The sequence below is a fragment of the Microcaecilia unicolor genome, chromosome 2, assembly GCF_901765095.1.
Source record: "Microcaecilia unicolor chromosome 2, aMicUni1.1, whole genome shotgun sequence".
NCBI classification, from domain to species: domain Eukaryota; kingdom Metazoa; phylum Chordata; class Amphibia; order Gymnophiona; family Siphonopidae; genus Microcaecilia; species Microcaecilia unicolor.
In genome coordinates, this window is record NC_044032.1 from 380,240,875 (window position 1) to 380,266,259 (window position 25,385).

The 25,385-nt window shown below is 44.6% G+C and overlaps 1 protein-coding gene across 2 annotated transcripts in view; it reads left to right on the forward strand.

Annotated features, from left to right (window-relative positions):
• The window catches only part of LOC115461016 (signal-transducing adaptor protein 1-like), a 142,278-nt gene that overhangs the window by 53,289 nt on the left and 63,604 nt on the right, over positions 1 to 25,385 (forward strand). For both annotated transcript variants that reach the window (XM_030190522.1, XM_030190523.1), the window contains exons 3-4: positions 17,872 to 17,985; positions 22,423 to 22,479. In XM_030190522.1, the coding sequence (XP_030046382.1) occupies positions 17,872 to 17,985; positions 22,423 to 22,479 (171 nt within the window). The remainder of the gene's footprint in view (positions 1 to 17,871; positions 17,986 to 22,422; positions 22,480 to 25,385) is intronic.

Sequence of the window (25,385 nt, forward strand, 5' to 3'; positions counted from 1 at the left end):
CAAGGAATCCTAGTTCATCCATATCTAGATGATTGGTTGATTCGAGCCAAACCAAGGTCGAAGAGCAAGGAGGCAACCAAGCGGGTGGTAAGTTTTCTGCAGTCTCTAGGTTGGGAAGTAATCCGGTCAAGTCATTTGCTTCCTCTCAGTCTCTGGAGTATCTGGGGGTATGTTTCAACACAGCAAGGTCGTGTGTTCCTGACTCCCTCTCAGGTTGCCAAGCTGCAGGATTATATCCGTCATTTGTGTGCAGAGAAGGCTCCGATGGCTCATTCTTACCTTCAGGTGCTGGGGCTGATGGCAGCAGCAACAGAGGTAGTACCTTGGGCCAGAGCGCATATGCAGTAGTTGCAGTTTGTTCTTCTGGACCGGTGGTCACCACAGTCTCAGGAGTTGGAGGTCAGGCTGCCCTTGAGAAAAGTTGCCCATCTCAGCCTGCGTTGGTGGCTCCACACGCCGAACCTAGTGAAGGGCATGCCGTTGGACCCTCCAGAGTGGATAGTGGTTACCACGGATGCGAGTCTGGAGGGCTGGGGGGCACACTGCCTCGGTCAGATAGCTCAGGGACGTTGGTTGCTGGAGGAAGCACTGTGGTCTATCAACCGGTTGGAGACGTAGACTATCCGTTTAGTGCTTCAGAGTTTCCTGCCTATTCTAGCCGGCAAGACCGTCAGAGTTCTGTCTGACAAAGCGACGGCAGTAGCCTATGTCAATCACCTGTCATGTTTTCAAAAGCTGGAAACTGGGTTTGTGAGCCCTTGGGCCTCTGCCGAGGAGCAGCAGTGGCAGGCAAAACCACCCCAAACCGGAGACTAGGCAGAACAGGACTGGAACCCCGGACAGGGGTTGCAGCAAAGGCAAACAAGCTGGAATAGGCAGAGCAGGAACTCTAGTCTTCACCTGCGCTTAGTTGAGCCCCTGGGTGTAGGCGGCCGACAGGGCAGGGGCATGATACCAACAGGCCACACACAAAAGAGAAGGACTAAAAGCTGCCAGCGCAGCCACTAAACAAGACACACAAAGAACCAAGAACTAGACACAGAAATACAAACAAGAATCAAGACTAGGACAGAACAAGCTAAACTACACAAAGGCTAAACTAGAATCAGGCAGGGAACTTGAACCAGAAACTAAACTAGGCAGACGTGCCACAAGCACCAACATACCAGGGCCTTAGGCAATGCAAAGGCAAAGGCAGAGAGTCTCCAAATTGCTAAAAAGCCCAGCAGCAACTGAGGCTCAGATGCAGCAATCACCAGGCACCTATGGGAGCTGTGCAGGTTCAAACAAGACAGAGAAATCCGGCAGCCTGGATGATCTGGACTGGACTGAACTGGGCTAAAGTCTGTAACGGGGGATAGTCCATAGCAGCCATCGATTCTGGCCACCAGAGGGCGAGGTGAGCACAGACGTAACATCACCAGGGCGGCACAAAGAGCCGGACGGTGGCCGAGGAGGCGGCAGAGTTAATGCGCTGGGTGGAATGACACCTTCAGGATCTTTCAGCGAGACACGCAGCTGGGGTAGACAATGTAAGTGTGGATTTTCTAAGCAGACACATGCTAGACCCCGAAGAGTGGTTGCTTCATCATTCGGTCTTCGACTGCATTGTTGTGGCATGGACTCTGCCGGCGATAGATCTCATGGCGACGGCCGCCAATGCTCAGGTCCCTCGTTTTTTCAGTCGATGGAGGGATCCGTCTTCCGAAGGGATTGACGCGTTTGGTTCTTACGTGGCCGTCTCAGGAACTGCTGTATGTGTTCCCGCCATGGACTCTAGTGGGTCGAGTACTTCAGCGGATCGAGCATCACTCGGGTCCGGTGATCCTGGTGGCTCCGAATTGGCCACGTCGTCCGTGGTACGGAGATCTGGTACGACTGGCGGTAGGAGAGTCACTTCCATTAGGGGACTCGGTCAGGTTAGTTCAGGGTCCAATCGAGATGCCCGACCCCTCTCCGTTCTCGCTTATGGTTTGGCTCTTGAGAGGAACAGGTTGAGAAAGAAGGGTTTTTCTTTCAGGGTGATTGATACGATGTTGCGATCGAGGAAGTGGTCTACTTTGTTGGCCTATGTGCGTGTATGGCAGATTTTTGAGAGCTGGTGCCAAGATCGGTCTTACCTCCCCTTTCGTGCTTCGGTTGGAGTTCTTGCAGGATGGTTTGGAGAGGGGACTTTCCTTATCCTCCTTGAAAGTTCAAGTAGCGGCATTGACCTGTTTTCACGGGAAGGTCCAGGGTTCTTCTTTGGAGTCTTCCCCGGACGTGGTCCGTTTTTTGCGGGGAGTTAAGCTAATACGTCCGCCTATTCGCCCATTGGTCCTGTCATGGGATTTGAATTTGGTGCTAGAAGTACTGGTGGGTGCTCCCTTTGAACCCTTGGAGTCGTGCACGTTGAAGGATCTTACTCTGAAGACGGTGTTTTTGGTAGCAATTACTTCAGCTCAGAGGATTTCAGAACTCCAGGCTTTGTCCTGTAGAGAGACTTTCTTGTCTTTTTACAAGGAAAAGGTTTCGCTGAAGACAGTGCCCTCCTTTGTGCCTAAAGTGGTTTCCGCTTTTCATGTGAATCAAGTGATTTCCTTGCCGGTCTTAGGGGATAGATAGGGGGATTCCTCCCAGCGTCGCTTGGCGAAATTGGATGTTCGTCGGGTTCTGCGTGTTTACCTGAGAAGGACACAGGAGTTTCGGTCTTCGGATAGACTGTATTGCATGGGGGGCCTATGAAAGGTGCGGCCGCTTCTAAGTCATCAATTGCTAGGTGGTTGAAAGAGGCTATTGCCTCAGCCTATTTATTGAAGGGCCATGTGGTGCCGCCTGTGCTTAAGGCGCATTCCACTCGGGGGGTAGCTTCTCCTTGGGCGGAGTGCAGTCTCATTCCTCCACAGGACATTTGTAGAGCAGCTGTCTGGTCTTCTTTGCATTCCTTTGTGAAGCATTACAGAATCGATGTTCAGGCAAGAGAGGAAGCCAGATTTGGTGCTGTTTTGTTGTCTTCTGCTTCTCGGGGATCCCGCCCTTAGTATTTTACTGCTTTGGTACTTCCCAAGTGTCTTGCCCAGTCTGGAGGATCGCTGAGGAAGGTGAAATTAGGCCTTACCTGCTATTTTTCTTTCCTCTAGACCCTCCAGACCGGTCAAGAATCCCTCCCCTGTGTTCATCAATGCTGTCTGTTTTCTACTTGTTCTGGTTTTGGACCTGTGTTCTGCTGTGGCTGTTTTGTAGTATTGGTTTTCTACTATTGTTAGTTTCGATGCCAGGGATGTTCTTTCTTCTGGTCTCAGAATGGGACAATTCGGGACTCTGGTTGCGCCCAATCTGTCAAGCACTCTTAGTTTTGAGTTGGCGGGGTTTTTTTCAGTTACAGGGTTTTGGACAGTTTTGTCTTTAGTCTGCTTTGTTAGCTTTATACTGGATGGCTAGAGTTCTGCACAGGTTACATATACAGTGTGCAAAGTTCAGTGTTCTCAGTCTCCCTCTACTGGTAGGAGTGCATAACCCAAGCATCTTGACCGGTCTGGAGGGTCTAGAGGAAAGAAAATTAGAAGGTCATGCCTAATTTCACCTTCTCAACCCAATTGTGGCAGCAGCTACTGAGATATAGATGAAAAAATGTCCTAAGGGTCAGCTATACTGCCTTTCTGTGGTTTTTACAATTCCATTCAAAGTGGTTTGCATAGTATATACATGTACTTATTTGTACCTAGGGCAATGGAGGGTTAAGTCACAAGGAGCTACAGTGGGAATCAAACCTAGTTCCCTTGGATCAAAGTCTGCTGCACTAACCACTAGGCTACTCCTCCAGTCCTAATCTTCCTGGTATTGCCTGAGGTGACAACATATCAACAGTATGGTCACAAGTGGAAGGAAAGATGGCCTCAGCCTGTAGTTCTTAGTTTCTTCTGAGAATCATCAGTGCTGTGGACAAATCCTTGAGCACTGGAAACAACTTCTCTAATTGGAACCTACCAGTGATTGCAGAGCCAATCAGACACTTTCTATCACAGGGTGGGCAAACACGGTCCTTGAGGGTTCAGTCAGATTGATTTGCATATACTGCTTCCATTGTATGCAAATAGATCTCATGAATATTCATTGTGGAAATGTTGAAACCCCGATTGGGTTGTGGCTATCAAGGACTGTGGTTGTCACTCCCTTGTTCTATCACATAGCAGATAGATGGAAGGCAGACAAGGAATGCAGCTCAAGGTCTTCTGAGCGAAACTTTTAAGCTGAAAAGTTCCTAGCATAATGTTTGCAGAGAGAACAATGAAAAAAAGTCTGCATTAATTCTTTACACTGTGGCAGCAGGTCTTAAGCTATGGCTAGATATCCAGAATGCTTTGCTACAGAGAATCCATGATGGTTTGGTACAGGCCTCAAATGCACACAAAAAGATTGAACAGGCCATAGCTCTCGAGGACTGGTTAACACTAACAAAGGGGAGGGCTCAAACCTTGTGGAACTACTGCCAGTTTGTTATTTAAGAAAACGTATCCTGATTCTCAAGAAAGCAATTATAGCATATGCCTGGAGGCTCTCCCATCAATGAAAATATTTCCTTCTTAATTTCCAAGCTCACAGTGAATTACATACAAATAAAGTAGGCATTTCCATGTACAAGAAAGCTTACAGTCTGAGGGCTAGATTTACTGACCTGCATTTATGAATTAATGAGTGTTAACTTGAAATCAACATGAATTATTAATAAATAGGCCCAATTAACAATAATGGGGGTTGCTTTAAATAATGCACATTAAACTGCATTAATATAGACCAGTAAAACCAGCCCTAAGTTTGTATTTGGTTCCTGCACCTCTTTAAGGGGGTCTTTTACTAAGGCGCGCTCATGTTTTTAGTGCGTGCTAAAAATAGACGGGCACTAAACGTTTTAGACCCCAATGTATTCCTATGGGCATCTCTAACAATTAGCGTGCACCTATTTATAGCACGCACTAAAAACGTGAGCGTGCATTAATAAAAGACTCCCTAACTGATCAATGAAACCCTCGCACCCCATTCCTAAATCACTTGTCAACTAGTTTTTTTTATTATTATTTTTACATTTTTTATTTATAACCATTTAAATTTTTACAAGCGATAAATCAACTTGCCGAAAATACAGAGAAAGTAATATATAAGAATTATTTCAGTCAGGTAATTCTATTGTCTTCCTTAGACCACTAAATAGGGAGAGTGAAACAAGACAAGGAGATCAATTAAACAGTAAACAGAAAAAAAAAGTGGTATTAACCTGATTATCCCCAGATATTACTCGTCTAATTCATCAATCCACATTGATCATCTGGTTGGCTTCTTCAAGGCCAATATGGTGTATAGTCAAATCATTTCATTGAAAACATACTTATTGTCCAATATTAGTTAGAAATAATACATCTGATTACATTATTTCTCTTTTAAAAACCAGAAGTTATTTAACAATACATATACTTAAATCTCTAATTTAAATCCCACTGATTAAAGTAATCCCAGTTTTCACAGGCTTCACTCCTTTTTAAGTAATAATTGAGGAAATATTTCTGAGGAAAACTTTAGGAGTCATACCCAGAACTCTGGGAAAAACAATAATCTCGATATTAATCATCTATAATATTATTCATTTTATTATTCAAAGTTTCTGGTCTATTATCATTTTCAAAATCACGTCAACTAGTGACTACTGACAGCTATAGTTTAGGAGTGATTCTAGAATCTCACCTATCCTTTTCTGCACAGATTAGACAAATTGTGAAGTTGTACTTATTTTCTTTGCATATGGTAGCAAAATTGAAACCAAAAATTCCTATTTATGATTTTCAGTTAGTAGTGCAATCCTCGGTCTTAAGTAAACTTGATCATTGTACTATGCTGTATCTGGGTATTGCGAAATCATGACTTAAAACACTTCAGATTATTCAGAACTTGGCAGCAGGGATTTTGACTGGTGGTAGTAGATATGATCATTTATTTGGATTCGTTATTTATTTAGATTTTGCTCACACCTTTTTCAGTTGTAACTCAAGGTGAGTTACATTCAGGTACACTGGGTATTTCCCTGTCCCTAGAAAGCTCACAATCTAAGGGGCCCTTTTACAAAGCAGCAGTCTATCGTATGTCTTAAAATCTGAGAGTATCTAGGAGGAGGAATTTGGGGCTGCTCAGAGAGTGAAAAGGCACTTACAAAGGAGCAGAGAGGGTTCAAAACCTGCCACCAGTGAAGCAGTATAGGAGGTACAAGAGAACAGAGGAGATCAAGGACTGTAAATACTTTGAGCATATTTGATACTTTTGACATCACTTTATTTTTATGGGGCATGGGGACAATTCTATAATTGAGTGCTTTTGGTCACCTGGAAGTAGCACAGGAAGTGTGTATTCTATTACAGCATGATTCTGTTCTAGAATTCTAGCATAAGTTTGCAGAAGGATGCCTGCTTTTTTTTTTTTTTGTTACATTTGTACCCCGCGCTTTCCCACTCATGGCAGGCTCAATGCGGCTTACATACACAGGTACTTATTTGTACCTGGGGCAATGGAGGGTTATGTGACTTGCCCAGAGTTACAAGGAGCTGCCTGTGCCTGAAGTGGGAATCGAACTCAGTTCCTCAGGAACAAAGTCCACCACCCTAACCACTAGGCCACTCACGCCAGGTCTAATACAGGCATAAATGGACGCACCTATGTGTGGCACTGATGCACATAGCTTACAGTATTTGGTAAATTGTGCACATAAGTGGGAGATATGCCCATGTCCCACCCATGTTATAGAATACCACTATGCACACAGCTCGCATTTCCATCTGTATACGTTCAGTATCAAGGTAATTCTATATAGTGCATCAAAAGTTAGGCTTCAATCATTCAGTGCTCAAACGGCGGCAATTAATGGAAATTTAATACCAAAACAGGGGTGAAACGGTAGTTAGGTGCCATGAATGCACTGAGGCACTATTTTAGAACTTGGCACCTAACTGTTCTAGCATGAAATTGCAAAGGGGGTGCTCACATGAGTGGGTCGTAAGCATTCTGATTTTTTTTAGCACGTGCTTTATTGAATACTATCAGGTGTCCAACTGCTATATTTGGGCACTCATATTTACACCACTGTAGAGCAGGCGTAAGTGGTGGCGTCGAAATTCTGACTTCTCTAGTATTCTCTAACGCATTAAGAACACAAATTTGCTGTGTTAGAATACTAGCTTAGCGTCTAGATTTTGGGTGCCTAGCCTTTACGCCCTTTTGACACCTAACTTTAGGTGCCTGTTATAAAATGAGGGGGGGGGCTCTATGCTTTGTTGTTTTCATAGCTCTGCTTCTTTATAATTTTCTGCACTTGGGGAGAATCCAATAAATGGGTTCCATTCCATTCCTAACATATTCCACTATATCTCCATAGGATTCATTGCGGATTGCAAATCAAAACACATCTCAACACATTAACAGATAGAATCTAACAGGCACTGCAGGATCTAGTTTAGTCAGCTCAGACAAGCCAGGGAATGCTACGTTTAAATATCTGTTCGGCTCTCTCTCTTGGCTCAGTGGTGGACTGAATGCTTAGCTTGCTGAAGCAGATAACACAAAACTATTCAAGGTTGTTAAAACGCATGTGGACTGTGAAAAATTGAGGGAAGACTTTAGGAAATTGGAAGACTGGGCATCCAAATGGCAGATGAAATTTAATGTGGACAAATGTAAAGTGGTGAACATTGGAAAGAATAATCTATATCATAGTTACCTGATGCTAGGGTCCACCTTGGGGGTCAGCACTCAAGAAAAAGATCTAGATGGCATTGTAGATAATAAGCTGAAATCTTCCGCTCAGTGTGCGGTGGTGGCCAAAAAAGCAAACAGGATGCTAGGAATTATTAGGAAAGGAATAGAAAATAAGACCAAGAATACTATAATGCCTCTGTATCACTCCATTGTGCGACCTTACCTTGAGTATTGCATTCAGTTCTGGTCACCATATCTCAAAAGAGATTGGGTGGCAGAGCCGGTGGCGGGAGGCGAGGATAGTGCTGGGCAGACTTATACGGTCTGTGCCAGAGCCGGTGGTGGGAGGCGGGGCTGGTGTTTGGGAGGCGGGGATAGTGCTGGGCAGACTTACACGGTCTGTGCCCTGAAAAGGACAGGTACAAATCAGGGTAAGGTATACACATAAAGTAGCACATATGAGTTTATCTTGTAGGGCAGACTGGATGGACCGTGCAGGTCTTTTTCTGCCGTCATGTACTATGTATGTTACTATGTATACTATATGGCAGAATTAGAAAATGTTCAAAGAAGAGTGACCAAAATAATAAAGGGGATGGAACTCCTCTCATATGAGGAAAGGCTAAAGAGGTTAGGCTTTTCAGCTTCAAAAAGAGATAACTGAGGGGGGATACGAATGAGGTCTACAAAATTCTGAATGGTGTAGAACAAGTAGAAGTGAATCAATGTTTTATTCTTTCAAAAAGCACAAAGACTAGGGGAACTCAATGACATTACATGGAAATACTTTTAAAACAAATGGAAGGAAATATTTTTTCACTCAATGAATAGTTAATCTTTGGAACATGTTACTGGAGGATATAGTAACTGTGGTTAGCATATCTGGGTTTTAAAAAAGGTTTGGATAAGTTCCTGGAGGAAACGTCCATAATCTGCTATTGAAACAGACATGGGGAAGCCATTGTTTGCCCTGGGATTGTTAACATGGAATGTTGCTACTATTTGGGTTTCTGCCAGGTACTTGTGACCTGGATTGGCAACTGTTGGAAACAGGATACTGGGCTAGATGGACCATTGGTCTGACCCAGTATGGCTATTCTTATGTTCTAGCAAATAATAATACACCTAACCTGGTACTGCTACAGAGTGCAGAGCAGACACAATGAAGACTCTGAGACATTAGTAGCAGTGACTAATGCTACTGTCACGAGCAGCAGGCTGCTACTCTGGCTGCATATGGAAGTCTCTGGAAAATTCACTTAGCTGCATATGGAGGTCCCCACATGCACACACCAGTGACTTCTGATGCTATTGACCCATGTGTGTGTCAGACAGTGTGAGCCTATATTAGCCCTGGCAGAGAGGGCTCAGTTCCAGAGAAGCTTTCCCTTCAGACTAATTGCAGACTTGCAGAGCTGTGTCAGCCCATCTATGCCAAGGAGCTGCACCAGGTCCTGCAGCCCTGGCAGCTGGAGATAAGTGAGCAGCACTAATGGAGGTGGGGGGGGGGAGGGGAACTAAGGTGTTCAAGTGATGTCAGACACTAGCTTGAATCTAATTGGGCTCAGATTTCTGGTCCCAGCTCAGCTGTTTCTGGGACCGGAAGTTTGGGCCTAATCAGCTGGCAGCCGGGTCTGACATCGCCTGTACAGGAGGAGAAGCAGAGGTTTGCTTTGTAGCGCTATAGAAATGATAAGTAGTAGTAGTAGGAACGGATAATACTTAAAAAAAAAACCCTTTCTAAATTGTACTTTGTTACTAAGTACAGAAGTACAGCTTAACTGTAACTTGTTACAAAGTACTTTGTTACTACCCATCTCTGCTGTTCTCTTTTTACCAGGCTTAGCTGGCCATGATAAGACGAAGCTCTCTGCTACTTCTAAGCAGTCTGGAGCTTGGGGAATCCCCCAGCTTTACTCCATACTTGGCCTCTGTTCTCATATAAAGCCAAAAATAGCTGCAGCTGCATTACTATATGACTCTTAATAGTTCCCCCTCCAAAATCATAACATGGGAATAGCCTTTAGCTATGACAGATACCCAGACCCATCCTCCTTTACATCACCCTAAACACACACAAATTTGGCCTCAAACAAATAAATAGATTGACAAATTGGTGCCCAGCTTATATTATTTTTTTGTTATAGTGAGGGTTCAATTTAATAAAGGCACCAATAGTTAACTGCATTTTTTTTTACCTGCTCTTTGTGTAATAGTCTGTATATGCAGGTTTGTTTCAGAGGTAGGTAGAAGGGAAAACAAACCACTGTTAGCAATGCAATGGGACTCTTTAAAACACTCACTCCCTAGTAACTAACAATTAAATGGCACATTTTAATAACATGAATCTCCTAGTAACAGTCTGCCTTTTGCCACTGCAACATTTTTTATTCAAGTAGGTCATCCTTTGTGTGCAGACAAATCCCAGCCCTTACCCTTTAGAAAATCATGTTCTCGCTAGCTGTTTCTGTCTGCAGCAACTCTTCTGGTCATTAAGCCACTCCCTTTTATTAAGCCTGGAATACAATAGTCATAGAGGGGAAACAGAACTCTAGTGAGATTCCTAGAAAATTACCTTTGGGAAGAACATGAGTGCAGTGGCGTAGCCACAGGTGGGCCTGGGTGGACCTCGGCCCACCCAGTTAGGGCTCAGGCCCACTCAACAGTAGCACACATTTAGCTTGGCCAGACTTTCCCTTGATGGTAACAAAAACATTTCTCTCCACAATAGTTTTCAGCACATGCTTGCTGCAGACTGCCAAGGTGCAGAGAAACATTTTTCCACCAGCTGAGATATTTTTTTGATGTTGGGGGGAGAACACTTGGTGCCCACCCTCTTCTTGCCTAGGCCCACCCAAAATCTGCTGTCTGGCTACGCCCCTGGTGTAGGAATTCTCTTCCCTGAAATATAGAAATGTCATTTTTGCATTAAAGGGGTGACAGAGTGTGACCAACCTGCATCATACTTTGGTACAACCACTGAGAAGATGTGTTTTGGCTGCAGTGCTTGGCAAGAGAAGAACATTCTCCAAGTATTGGGTGTTCTAGAGCTCTGGTTTTCAAACGTGTTCTGAGGCGTGCCAACCAGTCAGGTTTCACCATGAGAGAGATTTGCACGCTTCCTACCTTCATTATATGCAGATCTCTCTCATGCATATTGTATATCAAAGAGGCCATGAAAAGGTGCAAAGCATACATATTTCTAATTTTTATTTTAATATAAGCTATTTTGCTTTTCTTTAGCTGGGAGCAGACTTAAGAGTATCAAGATTTGCAGTTGGGAGCAGACTTAAGAGTATCCACAATTAATATGCATGACATTGATTTGCATATACTGCCTCCATTACATGCAAATCTTGATACTCTTAAGTCTGCTCCCAGCTGCAGATCTTGATACTCTTTAAGTTGCAAGAGTTGCAAGAGAATTATAAATGTGCTTTTTCTGAAAAATACCTTTCAAAGGCAGATTCATTGTGGATAGCCTGAAAACCTGAATGGCAAGAGGGTGCTCCAGGACCACCAAGGGAAACACTTCTCTTGGTCCCACTGTAATATTTATAGCACCGTCTTTTCATACGTAGGTTAAGGCTGTTATGGTGTGGTAAGTTTTCAGTGTAGGGTTTGGGTATCTTTTTGCAGGGGTTTGTGTTATTTCACAAAGTGTCTTGCCCTATTTGAATGTAGGCTGTGGGGCAAGGGCCACCTTTGGTGGCCTTTGTCACCCAAAATAAAAATGCTAAAGACTAGTGTTCTTCACATCCTGTAGAGTCACCTCACAAACAAAAACCCATTTGATTTAAACAAGGTGTCTAGCAGTGGAAGGAATATGTGTGCTATTCCTGAAGTGATGGTCATGATCTGAATATTTTTACTTTGTAGTTAAGAAGACAGGTTGCCTGCTCTGGCCAGTCCAGGGACCTGTTCTGCATCCTGCCTCCTGATGTAACTTACTGTTTCCTTGTAGGCAGGACGCAATGGAGACAGCCTGTATTAATCCGTGCCTGCTACAGCCCCTGAGCAGTAACACAGACACTGTTGTCTAGCTGATACCAACCGGCGCCTATTTTATAAAAGTCTGCTCCCCCTGAGATCAAAACCTGGCTGCGCCTGTGACTAGGAGGTCCTTGGGGGGGGGGGGGGGAGGAGGCCCAGCCCAAGGGGATTAGTTTTGAAATAAAATGCAGAAAGATCGTGCCCTGAGACAGAAGAGTGACAGGGGGAGGAAATTAGGAGATAAAGCTAGAGTTATGCCCTTTTGTAACACTAGGGGGCACTGTGCTTATGACAACACAAAAGCCACCAGACACAATATGCGGTATATCGCTTTTATTGGTGATACATATGTGAAAACATACACCAAGATACTTACAGCACCCGCAATTCAGTCAGCATCTGGGAAGACCACCAGGGAAGCACTAGCTCTTCCTCAGAGATTGCAGGGACATCACTGAACAAGGCGTCCCTACGTTCAGGCAAGCTTCTAAAGAAGGTCCCGTGCTCCCCCCTCTTTTATAGTGTGAAACAAAGGTGCCTTTCCCAGACTTGCACAAGCTGGCATCCCTTAAACAACCAGCCTGTTTCCCATAACAGAGAATATCAACACATAATTACAGCCAAAACATTCCACTCATTCCATCCCCAGCTGACCTTCAATCCCATGTATTACACCTTTAGGAGAGGTCTTTGGTTGCCTGTGGGTCTCCTACCACTGCTTTGGGGAATCCCAAATAGATGTGTCACCACTGGCTGTAAAGGTGAGTTGTAGCTCAGCAAGGCAGCAACTGTGGAGGAGGAGAGCTCTGGATAAGCAGAGGAGAGACCCAGTCCGGGAACGTGGGATCAGAGCCAGACAGTGCCCATTGCAAGACCAGGGTGAGTCAATGCAAAGGTCACCCTGGAGGGAGATCATGCCACAGGAGGGTCTAGACCTGTGAAACTGAGAGGAGCACAGCCTTTGGGACGCTACTCTCTGGGATAGGCATGGGCAGGAGCCTGTAAAAAGTGTACATAGTGCTGCTGAGAGGCATCACTAAATAGATTCAAAAAGAAGTGGTACAGGAGTTCCCCTGAGAACAGTGACTTAGCAAGGGCGGGGCAGTGGGGGCAGTCCCCCCCCCCCCCCGGGTGCACGCTGCTGGAGGGTGCAGAGAGCAGCCTCCAGGTTACTTCCTGTTCCGGGGCAGAGGGAGCAGGGAGTCAGTGGAGCCGACAAGCGCACGGCTGCTCTCTGCACCCTCCAGCAGCCAAGAGTGCACCCGGGGGGGGGGGGGTTGATGCGCCGGGAAGGGGGTGTCATTTTGCCAGGGGGGGGGCTTGATGCGCCGGGGAGGGGGGTGTCTTTGCGCCAGAGGGGTGTCATGCTGCACCCTGGGGGGACAGAAGCTGCTGCACTGGGGGGGGGGATGCGCAGTGGCGATCCGCCCCAGGTGGCAGCCGACCTAGGAACACCACTGCCTGAGAAACAACAGAAAGACTGTGGGTTTTTGAAAGAAGTACACTGAATGTTTGGAGTTCATACAGTCGATGTTCCTGATTTTGCAGAGTTTGAAGAATAAACAGTTTGAGTTTGCATGAGCCGCAGACTCCAGCGTGTTCCTTGACTCTGAAGTCCCAAACCTGCCTAATCTAACAGCCAGCCTTGTTTCCCACAAGTTTGTGTGTATTTCTTTTTGTTATTTGTTTGTTTGTTTCCTGGGGGGAGAAGAGAGGCTCCGAGCACCGAACAAGTAAGGGACCGACGGAGACTGCCCTCAGGAGGCTCCAACCAGGTCGGACCCAGGATCCAGGAGAGCCCTGTACAGGGGTGTCGCACACAAAACTCCTTCCTTCCTCCACCCTCTCATAAATAAATTGAATATAAAAAATAACAACCCCATCTCTGGAGAACAGTTTGCCTGAGCTGGCCTGGCCTGAGCAGCCTAAGGGAGAAATGAGGAGTTCAGACCTAGCGGAGTTCCATGGGCAAGGAGGTTCCTGCTGTGAACAGAGAAAGAGACTGCAGCAGAAGCCAGGGAAGTCTCAGCCACAGTCTTAAAAGGATTCAAGCTGCAAAAAAAAAAAAAAAAAATTGATACTTGAAAGGTTGATGGGACTCAGAGGGTGCAACTCAGGTCACATCATAAGCAATCCAGACTGCAGTGTGAGGGACCAGACCATGGTGGGTCCCAACTCAACCAATAAAAATGTATATAATCATCTAAGCAGACAGCTTATTCTACTGACAAGAAAAGATGTCTATGATAGTTTATGAAAGAGGAATTTTGTGAAGGGTGACAGCCCAGGTATTTATATAAGTTTAGAAAGATAAGGCAGGAGAAGTCTGGACAAGCCCTAAGCCTGTGAAGATGGGTAGATCTCAAATGAAACAGCAAAGATTAAATAAATACTTATGATAGTACATGAACATAAAAGACAATCCCAAAACATATGATATCTGAAAACTACTGAGCCTCATAAAACTGACTAAATGACGGATCATAAATAATACTGTTCTGGCACCAAAAAAACAAAACAAACATTACTGTACACTGGCAACCAAAATATAACAAACCGCATTGGCATCGCATTGCTTGTGCTGAACTTAGAGTACAATTGAGTTTTGTCGAGGGCATTTCTGACATATAGTTTTACCTTCAGTTTTATGTTTGTTTCTACTTTTATATTTTCTCTTTTTGTAAGTGTGGATTTTCATGGTGATGAGTCACTGCATTGTGAGCAACTATTCAAGCAGTTAGTATTGCCTGGTTGGTAAGCTACTAGTTTTGTTTTCATCTTTGTTTCCACGTTCACTGAAGGGTGTTTGTTTGTTTGTTTTTTTGCATTGATATCATGTTTTCACTTTCACCACAATATACTTTTAGAATTTATTTATTTTATTTATTTATTTGTTACATTTGTATCCCACCTTTTCCCACTTGTTAGTAGGCTCAAAGTGGCTTACATAGTTCCAGAGAGGTGATTACAGACTCCGGTGTGAACAAATACAGTATAGGGGTACTATTACAGTGACAAGTACAGTAAAGAAGTATCGGTAAATAGGTTGGGGTGATTCATATCTCGCATATCAATTTATTCACATTAATTTTTATTTATCACATCACTTTTGTTAGTATTTTGTACACATGAGTATTTGAACATTTTAGTGTAATGTAATGTATTCGAATGTTTTTCACACATGGAAATCACATTTCACTGGAGTTCAATATTAGTTGTTTTTGGTCACAATTTTTTTTACTCATTCGATTTTAATGTTTTTTTCTTTTATTCATTCAATTTCAATATTTAGTTTTCAATTTTGTAATGTAATGTTTTATTGTTGTTCACACTGTAGAACTGACCCCTGAGGCAGGCGTTGAGTTACACTGAAACACGGCCCATGTCGGGTCATTAATAAGGTGCACTTGTCCCTTTCTTGAGAGCCCTTTGTGCTTCTTTTTTTCTGGACTACATTGTATTGACATTGTAAATAGTATACTGTGCCATACTTTGTATTGAACAGGTTGAGAGAACTGCAGTCTGTGCTCTGCTAATCAGTACCTAGACTGTAGATTGTGGACTTTTTAAAAATACATTGTGGGCCGGCCAAGTGGCTGTGCACTGCTATGACTAAGATCCACTGACTCAGTCCCCAAATTGGGTCTTCTGGTGCCCATATTGGTTGGAGCTTGGGATAATGCAGAGGCAACATTCTGTTGAAGAATAAAGAGTTTTTAGAAGCTATGGACTTCTTTTTCTTAGATTGATATCCTGGAACACTTTTCCTCCACCCGTTTCTGTTTCATCTAAATTTAGGCACCAGCTTATAGAATTGCCTTTCACAGCTGTTTGTAAAAAATATTGCATATCCATCTTTACTATGACATGTGTCTTTACTGCAGTGCTTTTTAAAAATATTTTTTGATATAAGGAAAACAATTACATTTTAACAAAAGAAAAAAAGAAATGATGGTTCCTATCACAAAAACATTTTATCTTCTCAGGGGGGCCCTGGCGCAGCAGACATTCTCATAAGCTGCCTGCGGCTGCCGCAATCCACCCCCTGATGCTTCCTGTTTCCACCTCTGTGGATTGCGGAAAAGGGAAAGGTTTGCGACAGGTACAGGCAGCTTGTGAGAATGCCTGCCGCGCCGGGGCCCCCCTGAGAAGATAAAATGATTTTTAAAGAAGACTGGGAAGGTGAGGGGAAGAGAGGAAGATGGACCGTGATGAAGAGAAAGGTAAGAGATGCCTGGACCGCAGGGCCCGTTGGAGCTATGGGTCCCAGGGTAGCTGTGTACTCCCCCCCCCCCCCCAATGCCAGCCCTGACTACTACTAGGCTACTCCTCCATTCCCCTCCCCATTATCTCTTGCATATTTATTGTACATATCCTGAAAACCTGGCTGGTGGTTGGTTCTCCACAGCAGATTTGGAAAGCCCCACTGTTTTGGAAAAAGTCCTGAGGCATGCCCAAGACTCCCCTCTTCCTGTGACCAAGGGTTTGACACTGACGAGCACTGTATCCCCTTGCCAGTCAATAACTATGTTTTAACAGAATATTTGTAATTTGAAGTTACAGCACAGTAAGGGACTAGGAGGCTGGGGAAAGAGTGAATGGGGCATGGGAGAGCATTAGAAAGGGAGATGGAAAGTTGGTATGTAGCTAAAAAGTAAAAAGAAGGAGAAAGGTGAGAAAGAGGGTGAAATTTGAGTGGACCGAGGGAGGGAAGAGCTAAAAGGAAAGATCAGTATATTAGAGATAGGTGTAGTGAGGAAATGAAACAAGACAGGGGAGAGGAGAAAAAAACAAATAGACAGCAACCACTGGAGAAGGAATTATCAGAAGACACAGGAAAGCAGAAAAGACAAAATGGAATCAATATGATGGAAAAATAAAATGTCCAGACAACAAAGGTAGAAAAAAAGTGTTGTTGTTTTTTTTTACATTTATTAACTAGAAAATGTTAGCTTTGGGATATGTGCATCATAAATCTTTGTATTGTGTTCTGTCACTTTTAGTCAGACAGCTGATGGAGGGGGGTAGTGGCTCTGAGCCCAAAATGAGTGGCCCTGAGCCCAAAGTGGGTGGGCACTAAATTTTATCTCCTCTCTCCCCCATGCCCCCTGCCCAAATGCAAAATATAAATACCTAAGCTGGGGGGGATTCCTTTACCCTGCTAGCTAAAGACCTCTTCCTCCAGTCTGGTGGCCAGAACTCTCCAACTGGCGGCAGCAGGGACACTTCGGCTAGCCAAAGAGCTTGGAGATTTCTGGCTGCCAGACTACAGGAAGAGGTCTTCAGCTGGCAGGGCTTCAGAATCTCCACCAGCCACAGCAAGAGAGGTGGCTAATTTCAGGGGAGGGGGGCTGGTACTGGACCTCAGAATGTTCAATATAAACAGAAGCGCATGTCTGTTTTTATTTCACTAGTGTTGTGGTACTTGCTGAGTTTAATTTCTTGGGGTTCCCAGTTCAATTTCTCTTTGTATTTGTGATCTCTTGTTCTGTATTTGGTGAAGATCTCTGTGTTTTGTGTGCAAAGAAGTCATTTAAAGTTGCTTTATCTGTGGTAGTGATGGCAGGTGGGGGATCGGGGGGAGGGGGCAGGAAGGAAAACGGATCAGGGGCCCCCTCCCTTAATTTCTGCCCTGGGCCCCAGCATGTCTAAAACCGGCCCTGCTAGTAGTTAGTGTACTGTACTCGCTGCTCCTTGTGATCTTGGGCAAGTCACTTAATCCTCCATTGCCTCAGCTACAAAACTAGATTGTGAGCCCTTCAGGAACAGGGAAATACCCCCTGTACCTGAATATAACTCACCTTGAGCTACTACTGAAAAGGGTGTGAGCAAAAACCAAATAAATATATTAAATATAATGGACACCTAGTAAATGCAAATTTATCTCATGCATATTCATTGTGGGCATCTTGAAACTCTGATTAGCTATGGTATCGTTACAATGGGTTTGGGAACTCACGGACTTTGAGCTCCAGTAATTAAGCTACTCCACTCTGACACCTTTTTAATTGGCTATTCCTGGGTGGTAAAGAGCTTTGCTGGAGGTTAACATCAAGCCTGAGTGGGAAATCTGGAATTTTAATCAGGTTCTGATTTTCATTCCCATGCACTAATTCCCATGCCTGGATGTTTATATATTTTTGTTGTTTTTCCTCTTTCATTTAGTATATGAAGAAGATTGATCTGGTGAGCTTGGTAGCATTAGATGTCCAGCACACCACCGAAAGACCGTGCCAACAATTCATCCTCACCCTGCCAAATGAGACGCTGTATCTTATGGTGAGTATGAACCATCAAACTTGGGAGTTAATGTATAACTGCTGAGGGTCATAGGGTACTTTGTTTACGATAACTATGAGAAGGCTGTATTCCCCAGATATATTACTGTGTTATCAAAATAAATCTGAGCGTACATGACTATTACAGAACTAACAACAGTAGCTGCAGTAATAACAAAAAAATAAAAAAGGGCTATTGTACCACTGTGCATTAATAGCATGCCAGGGGGCTCGCTTGTATTTCATGTTCTTTTGATGTGGAAAGCAAACATTTAAGTTGTACCTACATAAAAATAAACTAAGGAAGCACTGATAAGAATAAACTGTAATGATTTAATATAAAAATATAGAACATATTATGAGGCAGGGTAAAAATATCCAAATCCACTAGAATTTCACCCGATTTTGCCATTTCTTGTACCCAGAAGACAATAATGATTCTGTTCACTTGCACTTGAAGCCTTCTAACAAGGGAGGAGGACAGTTGATTGGCTGAAACCTTGATCCCAATCTGTAATAATAAAAAAATTAGTTCATACAACAATTATGAAAAGATTACACAGAATAGCAAATCATATCTTCCATTCCATCTTAATACATATGGGCCCTTTTACTAAGCTGTGTTAAGCAGCTAATATACCCCCTTGTTTACTAAGCCACGCTAGTGGCTGGTGGTGCGCTAATGCCGACACGGCCCATTCAATTTGACTGGGCTTTGTTGGCATTGCCGTATGGCAGCCATTAGCGCAGCTTAGTAAATGGAAAAATAGGATTTACTGTTTGGTAGACAGTAGCACAGACCCATACTACTGTCTCCTGCATTAAAAAGATCTGGGTGTGACATGGGTGGGCAGAGGTGTGGCCAGCTGTGACAGCACATGGGTCAGTACCACGCACTAGCTGCCATGACAGCCAAAATATCACAGCCAAACTAAGTGAAGCTGTGCTACTGGCAGTCCAGTAGTGTAGTGTCATATATCAAGTGCACACTCCCGATCTCCCCCAACCCAGATGTTGGTTCCCACCAACTCCAAACCACAACTCCCCCGACAAAAACCCAACTGTCCCGATCAGCAATTCCAAACCTTCCAACAGAGACCCAACCCCCATGATCAACACCCCGACAATCCTTGAATCTCTTCACCGTGGCATCCCCAACATCTTCTTTTAGAGACTAGGTCCTGGCACAACCAGCCTGCCTCCTTTTTAAACCCCCTCTTCTGAGCTAAAACCTTGCCCTCCATCTCATCCACTGAGTCAGCTCCTAGTTCCATAAAAGTGCCAATCCCCCCCTAGCAGTAGTCATGTGGTATACCACTAGGGATCATTCTTCCATATAAGGGAAATTTTGCCTTATGTGGAAGGATGAACCCCCTAGCAGTAGTACCAAAAGACTACCACTAGGGGTACTATCTTATATGGAAGGATAAATCCTAGTGGTAATACCATGAGACTACCACTAGGGGTTATCAGGCCCATTTTGGATTTAGGTACTGACCCTTACTGCAGTAGAGGAGGATTGGTATTGCCTGGGTCCCCTGGGCCACAAATGTAGCCCCTGGGTAAGTCCAGGGGGGATTGGGGGAGGAGTTCTCAGCTCAGAATTATGGAGTTTAGGGAAGGGGGTGCAAAACTTATGAACTTTAATAAAATACCCCCAAACATTAAAAAAAATAAGACAAATGTTTTATGTTTTAGTTTATTTGATACTCTGCACTTTCATATGGTTACAGCAAGGTGATTTACAATTTTAAAATAGGAGAAAGGGAAAAAAACTCTATTATGTAATAGGATAGAGAGAGAGAGAATAAGACGGTTAGAACCACAAAAAGAGAGAGAGCCAGCCAGGTTAAATCAGGGAGCGTGCATCAGGAAAAGCTGCTTCCAGGGTCCCTGGAGCCTCATTGGCCAGCCTCAAAAGCGAGGGTAGGATAACTCAAGACATAAACAGGAAGGCAGTGTATTCCATTGTGATGGCGTGGTAAAATAAAAAACAGAGCATCTTGTGGAATCTAATCTGGCCATATAAACAGAGGATATCTGTAGTCAATGGTCATTCAAGGACCGTAATAGTCTTGGAAGGACATATGGAGTAATAAAGGATTGCACGTAAGAGAGGGTCCCTTTATGCAATACATTGTGTGTCAAATTAAGGGCATCGTTTACTAAGGCACACTCACGGAATGCATTGGCGTCTCTAACATTTAGTGCACCCACAATTTTAGCACGTGCCAAAAACGTGAGCGCAACTTAGTAAAAGACCCTCTAAGTATCTTATACTGGATTCAGTAGCTCACAGGGAGCCAGTGATACTTAAAATAAAGAGGAGTTACTGTATGTGGTCTGTCCTATGAGCGTGTGGTAGGATTCTCAGTGCTGTGTTTTGCACTGATTGGATTCGACGCACTAGGACTTGTGGTAAACCAGAATAAATGATGTTACAATAATCCAACCTTGAGAGGATGTCTAGAGCAGCGTCATCTGTGAAGAAGGATCAAGAAAAGAATGATTAGCACGAAATTATCTAAGAGCAATGAAACAAGATTTAATCAGTGCTGATACTTGAGGCTCAAAGCCTCAAGTATACGTGTACCACATTGCAAAATCAGAAATCCAGCTCTCCTAAAACAAACCCACGACATGCCTCTGTGAAAAGTTCTGCAGATCTCCATGTGTAAACAGAGGCTTTTTAAAATAGTTGTTTAAGCCTTCTATGATGACCTTTGAAGCTCAGATAGAGAAAATTTTTGGTTTGCCAGATTTACGCACTTACCATCCTCATTTGTAACTTGGTGCCTAATGTTAAGCACCTACCCCTGGATTCTATAAATGGCGCCCAAATTTGTCCACCCAAAGTTGCATACGATCCTGAGATCTGCGCACTAATAAATTAGTTAATAAGTCATTAACATTCAATAATTGGCTGCTAACAATCAATTATTGATGTTAATTGGATTTAATTTGGATTTGCACATAAATCTGGCTGCACACGATTCTGTAAAGATCCACACCCAAATCCCCTCGCAAGGGACCCCAAAGGAGGCTTGGCTATGGGAGGGTCAGAGACGTTCCAAAGAATTATGCGCAGTGTTATAGGATTTGAGGGCTGTGGACCAGGATTTACACCAAGTTTCAGTTGGTGTCAATCCTCGTGCCCAAAGTTGGACACCAGAATACGAACTAAGCGCTATCCTATAAAGAATGCTCAGCCCGGAGCACCCTTTATAGAACAGCGCTGAGTGCAAATTTATCCCTGCACCTAACTTTTGATGCCATTTATTGAATCTGGCCCAAGGTGCACATATATGTTGTAGAATAATAGCACTTAGGCATGTTGGAGGCACCGATAATAGGTAGTTAAGTGCTTATGTGCTAGGTGCTATAATGTTCACGCCAATGTCACTTAACCCATAACTGCAAGAGGGTGTACATGGGGGCAGAACATGAGTGGGCCAAGGGTATGTGACCAAATGGCATGCACAACTTATAGAATACTACAGGTTGCATTCATTGCATAGCTCACTTAGATGCACCAACTTACACCAGTCAGGGAATAAGAACATAAGAATGGTCAGACCAATGGTGCATCTAGTCCAGTATCCTGTTTCCAACAGTGGCCAATCCAGGTCACAAGTACCTGGCAGGAACCCAATTTTTATAAGTAGGTGCACTCAGTGGCATAGCGACGGGGGGCCTTGGGGGCCTGGGCCCCCCAAATTGGATTTGGGGCCCCCAAGGTTTGCTGGGTTGGCTGGTGGAGGTCCAAACCCCCCACCAGCAGAAGCGTTCCTCTATCAAGGTTCTCCACAATATTGCCTGCCCTACCCTACCCTACCTCCTCACACACAACCCCCCCCCCCCCCCCCCCCCGTGCTCATGCTTGGTTTTAGTGAAATCGTTGACTATTCTCAACTTTAACGATTTGCCATTAACCAGTTTAAGTGGAGGAAAAGTCGCAGGCAAGAGAGTGAAACTGTTTTTAATGTTTTAGGGGTCCTTTTACTAAGGTCCACTGAAAAATGGCCTGCGTGTAGGCGCGTGTTTTGGCCGAATGCAGAATCATTTTTCAGCGCACCTGTAAAAAATGCCTTTTTTTTGGGGGGGGGGGGGGGGGTGTCCCGAAAATGGACATGCAGCAAAATGAAAATTGGCGCCCGTCCATTTTGGGTCTGAGACCTTACCATCTGCCATTGACTTAGCGGTAAAGTCTCACGTGTTAACCAGACGGTAATGGTCAATGCACGTCCAAAATGAAATTACCGCCCGGGCCATGCGGTAGCCGGGTTGTAACTCAGAATTGGTGCACGTTGGGTGCTCGTAGGCGCATATGTGGCTTAGTAAAAGGACCCCTAAGTAAACTATTCAGTCTTAGAGTTTGATTCCCCATGAGCACTTGCTGTGTGCTTTATTTTATTCTAGTTTTTTACTTTTTTCTCAGACAAACAGCTCTGAAGAAGCGGAGGAGTGGAAAGGTTTTATCCTCACTGTCACTGAGGTAAAGTATTTCCTTAATGGGCTTGGATCCCAGCCTTCCTGTCTTGTGACACCACATCCCTTTTGACAAATTAAAATGATGCAGTACAGATCTTATTATAAAGATGGATTGGCCCAAGGCACAAGCCTAAAATACATGAATGTTAACGGCCGCTCATTTGTGCTACTTGCCATCTATTTATTCATTTTCTGGCATCTTTTCACTAAAACAAAGCCTGAATTCCTTGTCCTTGATCCAAACTATGGGACCAATAATCAGTAGTTTGGGCGCTGCATAAAGATAGCTAGATAAATCTATTTGAATATATTTATGTAGATTTTCAGCCAACACCTATAAGTTAAACCACTGAATATATTAACCGTTTTAAGTCAGGACAACTTTAGTATAAATGGACTACATAAGTAGTAATTGGATAGTGGCTCAGTATTGCAACTATCTACATAACTTTTGGCTTCTCCTCTGCAATGCCCCTGACCCCTCTTCAATTTATGGGGAAAACATTGGGCTGTATATCAACTTGCACAAACAAAATTTAACTGTTTGCTGGTGACAAATTATAGAAGCAAATGGGTCAGTACTGAAACCCAGTGGGCACCCTATTTTTTAAAACGCTGTTGCAGCGTTTTAAAAATAAATACCTATATATTTAGCACCACCACATATATTTTCAAAGCACTTAGACGAACAAAGTAGGTTACTACCACGCCGCTTCAAAATGGCTGCTGAGACTTCAAGCGGTGACTTTGCAAGGCTTCTGCGCAGGGCCGTGTCGATGCGGTAAGCGGGATAAGCACCGCAGGAGGGCGCCCACCTCTGGAGGGCGCCGCCGCGGTGCTTACCCTCGCCCCGCACTGCCGAGGCCTTTAAATCTTTTACTTGCAGTCGCAGCAGCGTCTGTGAAAGCGGAGCGCTGCCGACGTCTCCCTTCCCTTCGCGCTGTTGGTTCCCTCAGTGTCCCGCCTTCTTCTGACGTCAGAAGAAGGCGGGACACTGAGGGAACCAACAGCGCGAAGGGAAGGGAGACGTCGGCAGCGCTCCGCTTTCACAGACGCTGCTGCGACTGCAAGTAAAAGATTTAAAGGCCCCCAGGGCGCGCCGCGATCATCTTCGCGGGGGGGGGGCGCGCGCCAACTGTTCATCTGCGGGGGGGGGGGGCGCCAACTGTTCGTTGGCGGGGGGGGGGGGCGGCACAGACCCTTGGCACGGGCCTGCTTCTGCGGAAGTCTCACAAGGCTGCCGCTTGAAGTCTTGGTACCATTTCGAAGCGACACTGGCAGTGAGTGGTCAGCAGCAGTGCCAAGCAGGAAAAAGTGGGGTTCTTTCTTGCCCCAAAGAGACCACAAGGGCACGTTAAGGTACATAAAGGGAGGGCACCCTGAGGCCCACTCACCCACAAGCCAGCCTGCCTGGACAAAAGGGCAGGCTAGAAAAACCCACCCGGACGCCCCGCGATGTCCTCAAAAATAGGACATGCCTGGGTAAACCCAGACATATGGTAACCCTAGTTTGTACCGGAGGCAATGGAGGGTGAAAATGACTTGTGCAACTTCTTTGGTTCTTGGCTCACTGCTGCAGATTATCCAGGAGGGAGACGTTTTGGCCAACCTGGTGGTTGAACTTACATGCCAATTCAGTGTGTTATTTGTAGTCCCTGATACTACCAAGTTAAATCAGTGCTTCATGTCCCATAATATACCAGGGTAGGTTTGCCGAAATCCAGAACTAATTCAGAATTTCCTTCCTGGAACTGGGTAACTTGGCAGCTCTCCAGCTCTAACCATTAAGCCTCTCCATTTTGAGGCATGTGCTTGCAGGATCCTCCTGCTCACTCACAAAGTATTATTCCCTCCATGCCCAGGGCTGGTCTTAAGCAGGGGTGGCAGGGGCGGTAGCACAGGCCTTGCACTCCCAGGGGCCCCACGGTGGCCTTAGCATCTCCCTCCTGCTTCAGCCATCATGCCATCTCCTGTTCTCAATCTAACCACCTTGGTTAGCTAGCTCTCTCCTACTCTCTTTCGGCTCCCTACAGTGCTGCCTTCTTCAATCCGGGCCACCGGCAGCATCAGTGAGGTAAGCACACTGCCTTCGGTGGTTCGGGATGCTGCAACAGAGGGAGAGCTTCCGGGGCTGCCGAAGGCAGTGTGCCTACCTCACTGACGCTGCCGGCGGACCGGAAAATTGAAGAAGGCAGCGGTGCTGCTAGCCAGGAGTGATAGGAGAGAGCTGAAGGCGGTTAGATTGTGACGGCCACTGAAGCCCATAAGGTTGGTCTCCCTTTCCCTGTCCTCCATGCACCCCTCATCTCCTTACCCAAACAAAGTAAACAAATCTATGAGCTGTCATTCTTTATTGTTGGTAGCATTTTTATTGGACCGCACTTATATTTTCAAAGATGCCAGCTTGTGTAGCATACGGATGTACACAGAAGGTTTCCTCTAATTAGTTCTAAATCGTAATCATTGTGTCATTTGGAGGGGCTGGTTATAGGGACTCACTCTATTCTGATGTTTTCACTTAGTAAAGGTCCACCAAAACAGACATTATGAGTATCAGGTGCTTAACAATCAGACTTACTATTTATAAGTACAGTTTAAAAAAATAATTTATTAGGTTGAGACCTGGGAGCATTTAACATCTTTTTTCATGTGCCTACATGAAAAGAAAAAGATGGCATGTGGGAACTTGCTCCTTTTGCTTTGTGGAATGCAGTGATATATTATAAAAATGCACTTGCCTTTTTTTACTACTATTTCACAGAAAAGGTATTGAATAATGAGGGAAGGGTTTCCTTCATGCAGAACTGTCCAGAGTCAGTCTAAATGTGCCAACATTGTCCAGTTCAGCACACTATTACCCGCCAAATTCATACAACGTTATGTTCAGTGGAAAATAAATCTGTTGGCTCA